The sequence below is a fragment of the Castanea sativa genome, chromosome 3 (genome assembly GCF_040712315.1).
Source record: "Castanea sativa cultivar Marrone di Chiusa Pesio chromosome 3, ASM4071231v1".
Classification (NCBI taxonomy): domain Eukaryota; kingdom Viridiplantae; phylum Streptophyta; class Magnoliopsida; order Fagales; family Fagaceae; genus Castanea; species Castanea sativa.
This window is the reverse complement of record NC_134015.1, coordinates 47,895,964-47,909,129: the sequence shown is the minus strand read 5'-3', so window position 1 is coordinate 47,909,129 and position 13,166 is coordinate 47,895,964. Positions and strand designations below refer to the sequence as shown.

Below are 13,166 nucleotides of genomic sequence, written 5' to 3'. Positions count from 1 at the left end.
AGGATTGACGTTCAAATGATGGCAAATGAAGTTTGGGTCGACCCTAGGGGCCTCATAAGGATCCCAGGCAAATACGTCGATATTATTTTTAAAAAACATAACCAACTCCATCTTTTCTTGATGGGGCAGCTGAACACCGACCTAAAAGAACTTTTCAGGATCGTCACCTATAAGAACTCTTTCTAATTCTTCACACGTTGTCTCCTCTGCTGCCACCACGTTGGGCGCATCTAGAGATGTTAATTGCTATAAATCCTGTGTAGTCAAAACTAAGGACTCTGCTTCAGTTTGATGCAAAATTGCAGCCGAAATGCATTGTCTTGCTACTGATTGGCTCCCGAGAATCTCTTCGATTTGTCCTCCCGACGGGAACTTCACTTTGACATGTAGAGTTGAGGAAACAGCACCTAGAGCATGCAGCCAAGGCCTTGCGACGATGGCCGTATATGGGGAATAAGCGTCAACCATAATGAAATCCACATCAACGGTTTCTGGACTTGACTGCACAGGCAAGCAAATTTGTCCATTTGGTATGACGGCCTTCCCTTCAAAACTTATTAGTGGTGAATCATAAGCCATGAGATCTTCGAGCTTTAAATTAAGCCCCTTAAACAAATCAGGGTACATAATATCTGCACCACTACCCTGATCAACCATCACTCTTTTCACATCATAGTTCCCTATCCTCAGAGTAACCACAAAGGCATCGTCATGTGGTTGAATGGTCCCAACCTTATCCTCATCTGAAAAGCCCAACATAGGTGGAGTAGCCCCTTTAATTCTTTTCGGCCTGGAGCTCGACTCCTTGGCAAGAATATGTGACACGGACATTACCCTAGTAGGACAGGAACCGATCCTGCCTAGAGCAATGAGGATGACATTAATTGTTCCCAAGGGAGGCCGAGATGAATTGTTCCTTTGGTTATTAGAACTTGAATGACTTCCTTGCCTATTGGGTTGATACAAGAATTGCTTCAACTTTCCTTCACTAATCAACTGCTCCAAGTGATTCCATAGCATCCGACAGTTCTCAGTGGTATGACCCACGTCTTGATGGTATTGGCAAACGAGATTCTAATTTCGCTTAGTAGGATCTCCAGCCATCTTGTTGGGCCATTGGAAGTACAATTCCTTCCGAATTTTCTCTAACAATTGATGTACCTGTTCTCGGAACACGGTATTGACTACCTGAGGAGTGGCTGAACCAGATTACCCAACAAATCTCTTCGCGGCTTGTTGTTATTATATCTATCCGACCTGAAATCCCTCCTCTCCTGAGGGATAACCTTCACCTTCCCCTTACCTTGCTGTTGATCTTTCTCAACTCCTTTGTACTCGTCAATACGATCCATGAGCCGACGTACACTTCGCACAGGCTTTTTGGTTAGGGATTTCCTTAGGTCGTGATCAGTTGGAAGTCCCACTTTAAAAGTGTTAATTGCCACTTCGTCAAAATCGCCGTCGATTTCATTAAACATCTCCCAATATCTATCTGAATAAGTTTTCAAGGTCTCTCTCTCCCTTATGGCCATGGACAATAATGAATCCAAAGGCTGAGGAACTCTGCTGCAGGTGATGAACCTAGAGCTAAATGCCCTAGTGAGCTCCATAAGCGAGTTAATGGACCCCGCCTTCAGGCCATTAAACCATCTCATCGCCACGGGTCCCAAGCTAGAAGGGAAGACTTTGCACATCAAAGTCTCATTCTTGGAGTACACCGCCATCCTTTGATTGAAATGGCTCACGTGCTCCACTGGGTCTGTTCTGCCATTATAGATGGTGAACGTGGGCTGAGTGAATCGTTGTGGAAGCTTTCCATTTTCTATTCTTCACGAGAAAGGTGACTTGGAGATCTGGCCTTTGCGTGATTGATCTCCCTTTATATGGCCTTTGCATCGTCCTCATGAGGGATTCTGCTTCCATCCCGCAAATGACTTACACTGGTGTGCACCGTATGTACACTGCCCTCTCGATCCCTTTCACGCTCAAGATGTTGAAAATGATCCTCACGCTGGGACCCCTGAGACTCTGCCTGATGCGGATCTGAACCTGCCATAGTGTTCCAATTCCTTCAACACAAGATTTCCCATAGACGGCGCCAATTGTAAGTGCACAATTTGTACTCGAACCCAGATACATGATGGACTCAGGCCCAAAGAGAATTATACAATCAAATTTGTAGAGCGTGGGCTTGAAACCTAAGTTTTATGGATATTGGACAACAAATAAGCAGGCTAGATTACCACAACTACACAATCAATAGATAAAAAATAACAGAAATTCTCCTCGGATATGAGCCGAGGATGATTGGTATTGCCTTTCGTTCTTTTAAAGATCAATTACAATTGAAAAAGCTCCCTCCTCTTCCTAATACCTTTCTACTTCTTTTATATCCCTCTTCTTTTTCCCATCCTCTTCCACGTGTAGCACAAATCTCCAATTTAGATACTTGTCCCATTCACCACCCTCTGAAAGTCTTCAAACAATGGCTGGAAGGCTGAACATTTCAATTCAGAGGTCATTTCCCCATTAATGCAGCCAAAGAGGTAGGTGCAGGGTCTTTAATGCAATGGTAGCAGCCTTTCCCCTTGATATTTCTCATATGTTCCCCCTCTCTATAACCATGGAACATATCTTTACCCAACAGACCTTACAAAATTCCCTCCTTAAACACCATGACGTGTCATGCAATCTTCAATTAACTCAGCCAAAGAGATGCTCCTCCTCGGACAAGCTCATCAACCTTTCTAGTAAGAACTGATTAGTGGACCTCAAAAGCTCTGCTCGGACAGGCTCACACCACCAAATCAGGCCCAAGGTCCAAGTGCATGTTTTAACCATTCTACTCCCACAATAGTTTTAATAAGAAAACAAAAAAATCACATGAACTTAAATAAAAAGCATTTAAGGTGAAGAATTTAGATCAACTTACTATGACGCAAATATCAAAAACTCCAAGACTTAAAACTTCAAAATTTATAGAATCCCCAAATTCTACTTCAAAACCAAATCAAATTCAACAAACTTATATATAACATACTAAATAAAAATTTATCGTTCCCTAGGCTGGAAGACATAGGTTGCATCTTTGATTTTTCTCCACAAAAATAGGAATGTTTGATCTACCATATATAATATATAAAAATAATTAGTAGAAATTTCAACCCAAAAACCAAACCCTATCATAATTTTTTTGAGTCCTATCATAATTTTTGTTTTTATATAGATTATCAATGTTTGAATTTGAGTTTAAGTTGGACTTGTTAGAGAGATAGAGTTTCACTCCTTGTTAAGTTTTGATTAAACAACAATAATTTTATTTTAAAAAAAATGATAATGATGAGTTTGAGTTTTTAAGTTTGACTTATTAGAAAGATAGAGCTTCACTCCTGGTTAAATTTGAACTAAAAATAATAATTTTATTTAAATAAAATGATATTTTTATTTAAATATTTTACTGACGTGAAAAATTGTGAAAGTTTCAAAAGCTTTGATTATATATATATTACAATTTAACATGATTTTGATGTTTACTTATTTATTACAAAAAAAAAATTATTTAAGCCTAATTTATATATTATTTCAAATTGTGAGAATACCATCTTATTACATACTTTTTAACATACTCAACAAGTTTACACTCCCATCCAAAAAAAAAAACTATGACTTTGGAGTATAAAGTAGAATACTTCTTGGTATACGTATATCTATTGAAATTGGATCCGAACTCAATAACCCAACCCAGAAGAAAGTACCCAATTCAACACAAGGTTTTTGGACTTAAAAGCAAAAATGTGCTAATCCATACCCGTTCTAAGCTCAACCTTTTTTAATGTGATTTTGTTTTTAACATATCAGATTAGGATGGGACAATACAATATAGTCATTCTTCACAATTTCACACGAACAAGCTACACCAAATCTGTACACGAGCTTTTGTGTTAGAACCTATTTTATCTCCCTTTTGTATGTGTTTGTTTCTTAAAAAATATATATATAAAAAAGCTATACCACATCCATACGCGAGCTCAAAACCATTATAAAAATTTAACAACAAAATCTAAAACCTAAAATTTGTGGTCATGATATACTGTACCTAAAAAAATAATGGCTAAGGACATTTAGTATTATTTTCGTTCTTTCATATTGGTGAATTATGGAATATGTAAACTTAAGAATTAATGTAATAGAATTCAAGATTGAACGATATTTTGAGGAAAAAGATCGATTTAAGTTTTAGTATTGTTTAAAAATTGTAGTTATTATTTTGAAGTTAATGTGAATTCCCCCCCCCCCCCCCCTAGTGTTTTTATTTGTGGGTTTTTTTTTTTTTTTTTTTTAATTTGGAGAATCAATTAGTGGGTGATATTCGATTTTGTTATTTAATATAGCTTTTGTCCAATTGTGATTCAAAGTGTGTGGGTGTGCACGTGCATGCACATGATTGTGGGATTCACTGTGTATATGTGATGATGCACAAAAATCGTCAGTGAGTTGATCGTCCACACATGTGTCAATGGGTACACTTGAAGAATAAAGAGAAGAACCAATCAAAGGACAACGGTGGGGTATTGGCCAAAAACCTTCCTAAGGTTAAATCAGAAGAGAACTCCAACAATGTTAGAGAGTATGAGCTTTAGAAAAATTGTGCGTACTTTGGTTTGTGAGGGTTTGAGGGTTTTTATATTAGCGTAGAACTAACATTCGTTTCTTGGCGGAGAGGGTCTTTCCTTGTAGGGAAGATCCTCATTAATATGCGTATAGTGTGAGATCATTTCCTTATAGGGATCCTTCTTGATTAGGGTTAACCATGGGGTACAAAGTGTTTCCTTATATACTTATTCGTGGAGTCTAAGCAAAGTCATGCTGGATCCGTCTAAGGCTTCTTTATTCCCGTCAGCTTCCTTTCATCAGTTTCTTACCACGTCTAGGTGTTCCGGTCGTCCACCCAAATGTCGTTGGCTTTGAGGTGGAGTCGTCGGCCTCGAGGTGAAGTCGTCGAGTTGGGGGTGAGGTCATCAGCTTGGAAAAGGATTCGTCGGCCTCACATTATCGTCGTTTTCTTCTTTGAATGCATAGTATAGCTGATGGGTTCTTTGAGACCGACAACTTTATTTCATGTGAACGAGTTTAACACCTTTTTAAAATTAGCCTTATCAATATGAAAGTTTCTAATAGTTTTGTCAAAAAATTTGTATCCAATATTTGGCTAGAAATTTTTATGTTCATCTCTAAATTATACAACTCTTTCCTTTCATGTTTCAAATACGAAAATTTATTTATGTTTTCTACAAGTGCAACCTCCTAAAAAATGGTTATATATTGTTTTATACATTCTTATTGAAACTCACTACTAACATACATGGTATGGGTTTTAATTAGCTCAACTAGTAAAATCTTTAATGGTTAAATAAGAGATAAGGTTCAATCCTCGCCTACACAAAAAACTAATCGGTGTCTTGGTCTAATAAAGAGCATCATCAGGAGCGGATGCCATAAGTTGAAACTCTCTCAAAAAAAAACAAAACATGGTAAAAATTAACACTCTAAATTTAAAACAAACCTATATGTGCGTGCGACGGTGTGTTTTTCATCTTCCCATCATTTGTATCTCATTTTTAATTTTTTTTTTTATTTTACTATCATGTCTTTTTCTTCGTTCACATTAAGAATAATATAAATAATATAAATATTATAATTTTATAATTTTATATAAAGTAGAATAATCTCAAGTTTTATATAACAATCTTTTATGTAATATATAAATTATATTAATATATTGATATTTTTATAGGTATTTTATATAATATTATTAATTAAAATAAAAGAAATAAAATGCTATTCATTATTTTACTAATAATGTCTATTGATTAGCAATAAATGGAGGCAAAACAACTTTTTTTTTCCAGGTTTATGATTTATGATTTTGCTTTTTTGTTAAACTGTTACTTCTACCTAATATACTAATTTACAAAAAAAAAAAAAAAAAAGGCGCAATCACTAGTAAAAGGAAAGCAAAATCAGGGGCAAAAGGCATAAAATAGAATTGAGGATTTTTGTTCCCATATATACCATGTGCTGCTCATATTGAAAATCCTCTATAAATTGAACTAAAATTAATTGATTGCATCAAATTCTGTTAATGGGTAAACAGGGCTTGCAACTAAATTGAGCATTTGAGTTTATCATTTGGAACTAAATAATCAACTGGAAGGACAGTTTTTGCATTTTGGAAGTAGGCAAACAAAGGAGCATGGAGGGTGAAGGGGTATCAGTACTAGATTGTGAATTTCAGTGTGACGTCAAATCGCTCCTTCCTACTCCCCAAAGGGACTTCCTCATCCGAAACAATGGAGAACAGGTACTAATTCTTTATAACTTTGCCTCTCAGATAAAATTTTGATGTAATATTATTAATATTATTATTATTATTTGAGAATGACAATCTTGCAAATTTAAGAAAAAGTCTTTTGTACTTGTATGTTCAAAAACCTGGTACCATCATAAATATTATTTTATGTTTAACACTCTTCCTTATTAATATTTGTAGGATTCTACACCTTAGAATGATGCAGAAATGTACAATATTTTAGTAATTAACCCAATTTTGAAACTCACAGGTTAAAATTGATAGCTTGAGTGGAAAGATCATTGCCATTTTATGTGGCTCTTTCCCACCTCCTCAGCATCAACAATATTTTCTTAATTAGGTAGAAACCTACAATGAGTTCTCTCCGAGAGGCGAATTCAAGGTTGTGTACAGTTCAAGATTCGATTATGGGACATTCCATGAGGAGTTATCGTATATGCCATGGCTTGCAGTCCCAAATACTGAGCATGAAACCCAAATGCGCATTTGGGAAGAGCTTAAGATGGCTGGAATAGTCAACATTGTGATAGTTGATGCAAGTGGGAAGGTCTTGTGCAAAAATGCATTTGAAGCCGTAAAAGAATATGGAATAGAAGCTTACCCTTTTACTCCACAAAGGATCAAAGAGATTGAGGAGCAAGCAGTAGCTGCACAGAAAGACCAGTCCTTGATGTCTTTGTTTGTCTTACGCTCACTGGACTTTGTAATTACAAATGATGACCAAAAGGTATAATTTTTCTTCAAAATGTGTTCTTGAATCATGAGAGAATTCAATCAAAGTCAAATTAGTTCATTTGACTTACCTATGATTTTGTTATGCTACATGGTGTGGTTATTGAATTTTTGTCATCAACACTATTTCAATTTTATTTGTTGTAACAAATATGCAAGGTACCTGTTTCTGAGCTTGATGGGAAGATGGTTGGTCTGCATATTCGGTCTGTAGAAAGACCATTGTTTGAATTCACCCCTAGTCTGGTTGAAGTCTACAAGATTTTAAAGGAGAGAGGAGAAAACTTTGAGATTGTGTTTGTATGCTTATAGAATGAAAATGGAAACGATAGCTTATACAAGCAAGACTTTGAAAGCATGCCCTGGTATGCCTTGTCCTACCAGGACAGTAGATGCAAGAAGCTAGCTCGCTACTTTGGTTTCAAACCAACTACAATGTACCATACCCCAGCACGCCCACCAATCCTAGTTATAATTGGCAGTGATGGAAAAATTTTAAACCAAAATGCAGCAGAAGTTGTTGAAGAACATGGAGTTGAAGCCTATCCTTTCACGCTAGAAAGGTTGGCAGAGCTGGAGGAGGTAGGTAAGGCAAAACAGGAAACTCAAATGCTCAAGTCACTTTTGGTTTCAGGGAACCATGATTTTTTGCTTGGGGATGGTGATACTAAGGTGAGATATTTAGAGATTAATTGATCGGTTACCATTTTGTTTAATTATTCTATTCAGAAATTATTTTTATCCAGTTGCTAAAATCAAAAAGTGAAATGGTCTAACAAGTAGAGTGAGAGACAGAGAAAGAAACATGCATACAAATTCCTCTTTCATGGAGTACACACGCCAAATGTTTCACAAATTAATTGAAAGAGTTTGTTTAAAGAATAGCCGCACAAATTGCAGTGACACTTGTTTATAATCATTTTAACTTATCTTTTTTAGGTACCAGTGTCTGATTTTAGTTCAAAGAAAATGGTTCCTGTGTCTGATCTTGTGGGGAAGACCATCCTTCTTGACTTTCTAGAAAGGTGTAGTGAAAATGCTGACTCCATTGTGCAAGAGCTAACAGAATTGTACGATGAGATTAAAGAGAAAGATGATGCATTTGAAATGATTTTAGTCCCTAACAATATTGATTGTCGTTATGATCTTAATTATTATCCACCCTGGTACATTTGTTTAACCTTTCCAGGGCTGATAGTACCCTTTGGTGATGAGAGAATAAAATCCCTGAGTCGCAAATTCAAGTTCTACGGAAACAGTGTTTATAGTTCTTGGACCAACAGGGCTCACACTAAGAAAAGAAGATGCATGGGATATTTTGACCACTCATGGGGCGGAAGCTTTTCCTTTCACTGATGATCATTTGAGGGATATTGAGGCACGTTTTGTGCAGATGGCAAAGGATTGGCCTGAAGAAGAGTTGCATAGTGAATACTGTGAAGCAGTAACCCGTACCTATGACATTGTGCTAACCCGCAAGGGTTCTCACAAATGTTCTATGAGACGTTTATGCAAAATTTGGCCCAATGAGTATGCCCGTGGTTGGACATATTTTTGCAAAGAATTCAATTTTTATTTGCATCCAGAATGTGCTTTGAAGGATTACTTAAAAAATATTGTGAAGGAAGATGAAGTATACACAACAGAACAGTCACTGAGATCTGCTTTTTGCTCGTGCTCATGTGATTTTCTGATATCACATAACCGAAATAAGGTATGTGGGGTTTTCTGTTTTATTTCTTAACCCTCTTTCATTTCTATACTGAGAATAAAACCTTTCTCTGTTTGGCAGTCTATAATAGGTACCTATCTCTGAAGGGAAAATTGTAGGACTATATTTCTTCTCTTCAAGATACAAAACTACCACCGAAAAAGATGACTTTTATTGTGAAGTCATAAACCTTTATGAGAACTCGAAGAAAAGGAAGTGAATTTTGAGATTGTGTTAGTTTTACTATGATTTCAAGAAATATTTTGGAGGCACACAATGATTTTCAGTGCCATACAAGGGCAAATGCCGTGAGAAATTGGCTTGTTATTTTCACATTCTACATGAAACTGTTCTAATGATTTTTGGCCCAGACGGAAAGATAGTTAGTTCAAATGCTGTCAGCTTCATTGAAAAGTATGGATACAATGCTTTCCCATTTACCTCAGAAAGATATGCAGAGCTTGCAGGGATGGTAAGAGCAAGAGTTGAAGAACAGACACTTGAGTCAGTTTTGATTTCATGGGAGAAAGATTTTGTGATTAATAAAGATGGAGCCAAGGTAAGATTATTTTTCCATCTGTTCATTACATTCTTCAAACGGTTACTTTAATATGATGTTGGGCACCCTCTCTCTCTCTCTTCCTTCATTGTTATTGACAATTGCATTTACATTCATGGCAGTTTCCAGTGATTGACCTCGTGGGTAAGAACATTCTCCTTTTTTTTCTCAGATTCTGACGCATCTGGTAATTTTGAGACTGAGATGGTGGTAGACTTGCTGATCAAAGCATATAAAGAAATTAAGGCAAAGGATGATGCATTTGAAGTAATACACACTTAGATGAAGGTTTTGCTTTTGATCATTTATATTTAAGAGTCCCATGGCTAGGATTCTGGCGTGGCGACAGGCGGGATACATCATGCACAACTTGCTTTCCAAATCCAGAAGTATGTTGATTACCCTGCTATGATAGCTCTTGGACCAAATGACCACCTCATAACAAGGACAGCCAAAGATCTTATTTTGTCATATGGTGCTGATGCATGTCCTTTTACTGATGAGCATATAATAGAACTTAAGCACAGAGTGAGGAAATGCTAATGGACTGGCCTTGGAAGTTGAAGCATGGTCTCCATGGGAATTATGATCTAGTGCTCCAAAACATTATGCTATACAATTGCAAAGAGTGCACATTTGGAGTGTTGTGGACTTACTGTTGTCAGGGGTGTAATTCTAAATACCATCCTAATTGTGCTTTAGGGAAAGACGTTGGTGCCAAAAAATGTGAGTTGCCTCGTGAATATTATTTTTCTAGCCCAAAGGCTGAAAGACCATGTATAATGGATGATCATACTTAAAACCATGAAGAGTACTGTTTTCTTTGCTCTATGATATTATTTCAAATTATGAAGATGGAAACAAAAACAAATAAAATAAAAGATAGAGAATCTTTTGGAAACTCACTGCAAGATTTTTTTTTTTTTGAAATTTTTTTTTTTCTGCTAAGCTCATAAATATACATGGTATTCTCCACATTCCATACCTGAACATAACCTGCAAAGAATCAAATTCCATGAAACCGATTTCAAATTAGGACTTTCATCAAACAACAAACGTGCATCGTTGGGTATAAGCTACATTTCATCAATCTTAGTTCAGGTTCACAAAAAGAAGCATCTGCTTGGTAAAAATAAAGGTATATATGTTGAAGATAAACGACTGCTTTTTACATCTCTCTCAATTTATTTTCATTTTTGGTGGATTTTTATTTTTATTTTTGTTACATCTATACTTCAAGTTAATGAATTTTTGTATTTTTTAGAATTCTACTTTGGGATCGAAGGTGACTTAGTTTTGTTTTTTAAGTTGTTATCTTTGATTGTTAAATATTACTAGTTGTAGACCCGCGCGTAACAGGTAATAATATTTTTAAGGTGGTCTCATTAAATTTATTTGCAGTTTAAACTAATTTAATAAATAGTAATGTATTTTATAGTCATAATTTCATTTATTAGAAGGACGATCACAATTCACAAATGTAATATATATCATTTCTATTGCACCAAAATAAAAGCAATAAAATTTTTCTCAAGAATTCAAAAGATAAGTTAGCAAAAATATAAATTTTTTATTAAAAATTATTTATAACATTTTATATATCATTAAAAAGTATATAAAATTTGGATAACTGATGAGCATATCCTTTTACTGATAAGCTAAGGAAATGGCAATGGACTGGCCTAGGAAGGTGAAGCATGCTATCCATGTGAAATATGATAAATGAAAGCATTATCAATGACACTCATAAAATGTTGTTTAAAAAATTTCGATGTTACCTACAAATATTTCAATTTAATAAATAAATAGATAGTATCATAGCAAGTAACAAAAAGATACTAATAAAAAATTGATGAATAGAAAATTTAATAAGAAATAGACCAAATGAAATGGTATTGGTCACAAGCAGTGGGGAGGATTTCGTACCGTACCGGCCGGTACAGGTACATCCCCCATACCGTACCGGGTATGATACCGGGTGTACCGGCCTTGTACCGGCCTTTCTGGCCGGTACATGAGTACAGGATCGAAATTTTTTTTTTGTTGTAATTTTGAATTTTTTTAAAGGGCAATCTGGTCATTCTACCTAACCCTAAAATCCCTAATTCCCTATTCTGTTGCCGCAGCCCTTCTTTCTTTCTCTTCTCTCTTTTTCTTCTTCGTTTCTCTCTCGGTCTCACAGTCTCACTTCTCTGTTCGACTTCTCTCCGCGTCACACTTCTTTGTTCTCTCTGCGTCTCACTTCTCTCTTCGTCTCACTCTCTGCCTCTGGAGTCTGGCGGTCTGGCCTCTGCTTCTTACTCTTCGGAACTGGTATGTTCTGTTTTTTTTTTTTTTTTTTTTTGCTTTGGTTCGATTTTTTGCTTTTTTTTTTTTGGTTTTTAATGTGTAAAAATCTGTGATTCATAGGAGTATATATAATATAATAACTATAATTCCAATATTTAAGTTAATTTTGTGTTTATTTGTTTGATATTTAATATATGATGATGATTTTGTATACACTAATGGAGATGGGAATGAGTTTGATATTATTGTTATTTGTTTGGATAATAATGAAGAAATTGAAAAGTAGAAAAAAATAGGTTGCATTGCATTCTATTACGTACGAGAATACGCCATCCCACATAATTTAGCATTAGATTATATATTTGGAAAAAAGGGATTTTTATGAAGTGATTTTTTTTTTTCGGTTTATTCAAAAAAAAGTACAAGAAGAAATTAAAAATTATAGTGTTGATGTTACGTTCGTGTCTCTCGAACTCTCTTGTCTCTCGAGACCTTGTGTCTCTCGGCTACTCTGTTTCTCACTCTCAGCCACTCTGTTTCTCACTCTCAGCCTCAGGTAAAATTTTACAAATTGATTACTGTGTTCATGAATTAGATTACTGTGTTCATGAATTGTTATTTCATTCTTGATTTTGGTTAGCTAGAGATATTGGGATAGTATTAGTAATTTACAACTTAGTATTATTATTAATAAAAAGATAACTTAGAATTATTAACAAATAATTGATGGTATATATGCAGTGTGAATTATGACTGAAAATCAATCAAGTGTAGCGTCTGGCCCGGTTGTAAGATCCGAGGATCCAGCATGGGCTTATGGCCGTGCTGTGCCGGATGCGAGGAATAACACCCAGTGTATTTTTTGTTCTAAAATGATAAGGGGGGGGAGGAATTACTAGGCTCAAGTATCATTTAGCTGGGGTTAAGGGTGATGTTGAAGCATGTAAAAAAGTGTCTGAAGATGTTAAATGGCAAATGAAACAGTTGCTTGAAGATTTAAAGAAAAGTAAAAAGAAAAAAAGAAGAATTAGTAAACAAATTTCAAATCCCTATGATTTAGAGGAGGATGATGATGATCATGATCATGATGAAGGTAATAAAGATAATGAGAGAGGGGGTTCAAAGAGTCATTCATCAGTTAGTAATTATAACACCAAAGGGAAAGAAAAAGTTGGAGAAAGGTCCAACATTAAATCCTTTTTTGCTCCAAGAACAATTCCTGGCTCTCAACCATCCATAAAATCTTCTTTGGCCTCAAAGCAAATGGTTGAGAAGGCAAGGATGAATTTTGCAAGGTGGTGGTACCATGCTAATATACCTTTCCATGCAGCTCGCTCTGTGTATTATCAAGAAGCTATAGATAGTATAGCAGCTATTGGGCCTGGTTTTAAGGGACCTTCTTATCATGACTTAAGGGGTCCTTTATTACAAAAACATGTGTGTGAAATGAATGATTATCTCTTTGATGTGAAAAATGATTGGAAAGTTTATGGATGTTCAATAAT

At 35.6% G+C, this 13,166-nt stretch overlaps 2 protein-coding genes across 2 annotated transcripts in view; both read left to right on the top strand.

The window, feature by feature from the left end:
• Positions 1-6,253: 6,253 nt before the first annotated feature.
• Positions 6,254-9,033, top strand: LOC142629076 (putative nucleoredoxin 1). Its single transcript, XM_075803067.1, has 7 exons — positions 6,254-6,361; positions 6,711-7,097; positions 7,262-7,402; positions 7,487-7,774; positions 8,042-8,268; positions 8,348-8,816; positions 8,905-9,033. The coding sequence occupies exons 1-7, from the start codon at positions 6,254-6,256 to the stop codon at positions 9,031-9,033; spliced, it is 1,749 nt and encodes a 582-aa protein (XP_075659182.1).
• A 3,891-nt stretch (positions 9,034-12,924) lies between these two features.
• Positions 12,925-13,166, top strand: part of LOC142629075 (uncharacterized) — a 1,718-nt gene continuing 1,476 nt past the window's right edge. The window contains exon 1 of the mRNA XM_075803066.1: positions 12,925-13,166. This exon is cut by the window's right edge and continues 65 nt beyond it. Coding sequence (XP_075659181.1) covers positions 12,925-13,166 — 242 coding nt within the window.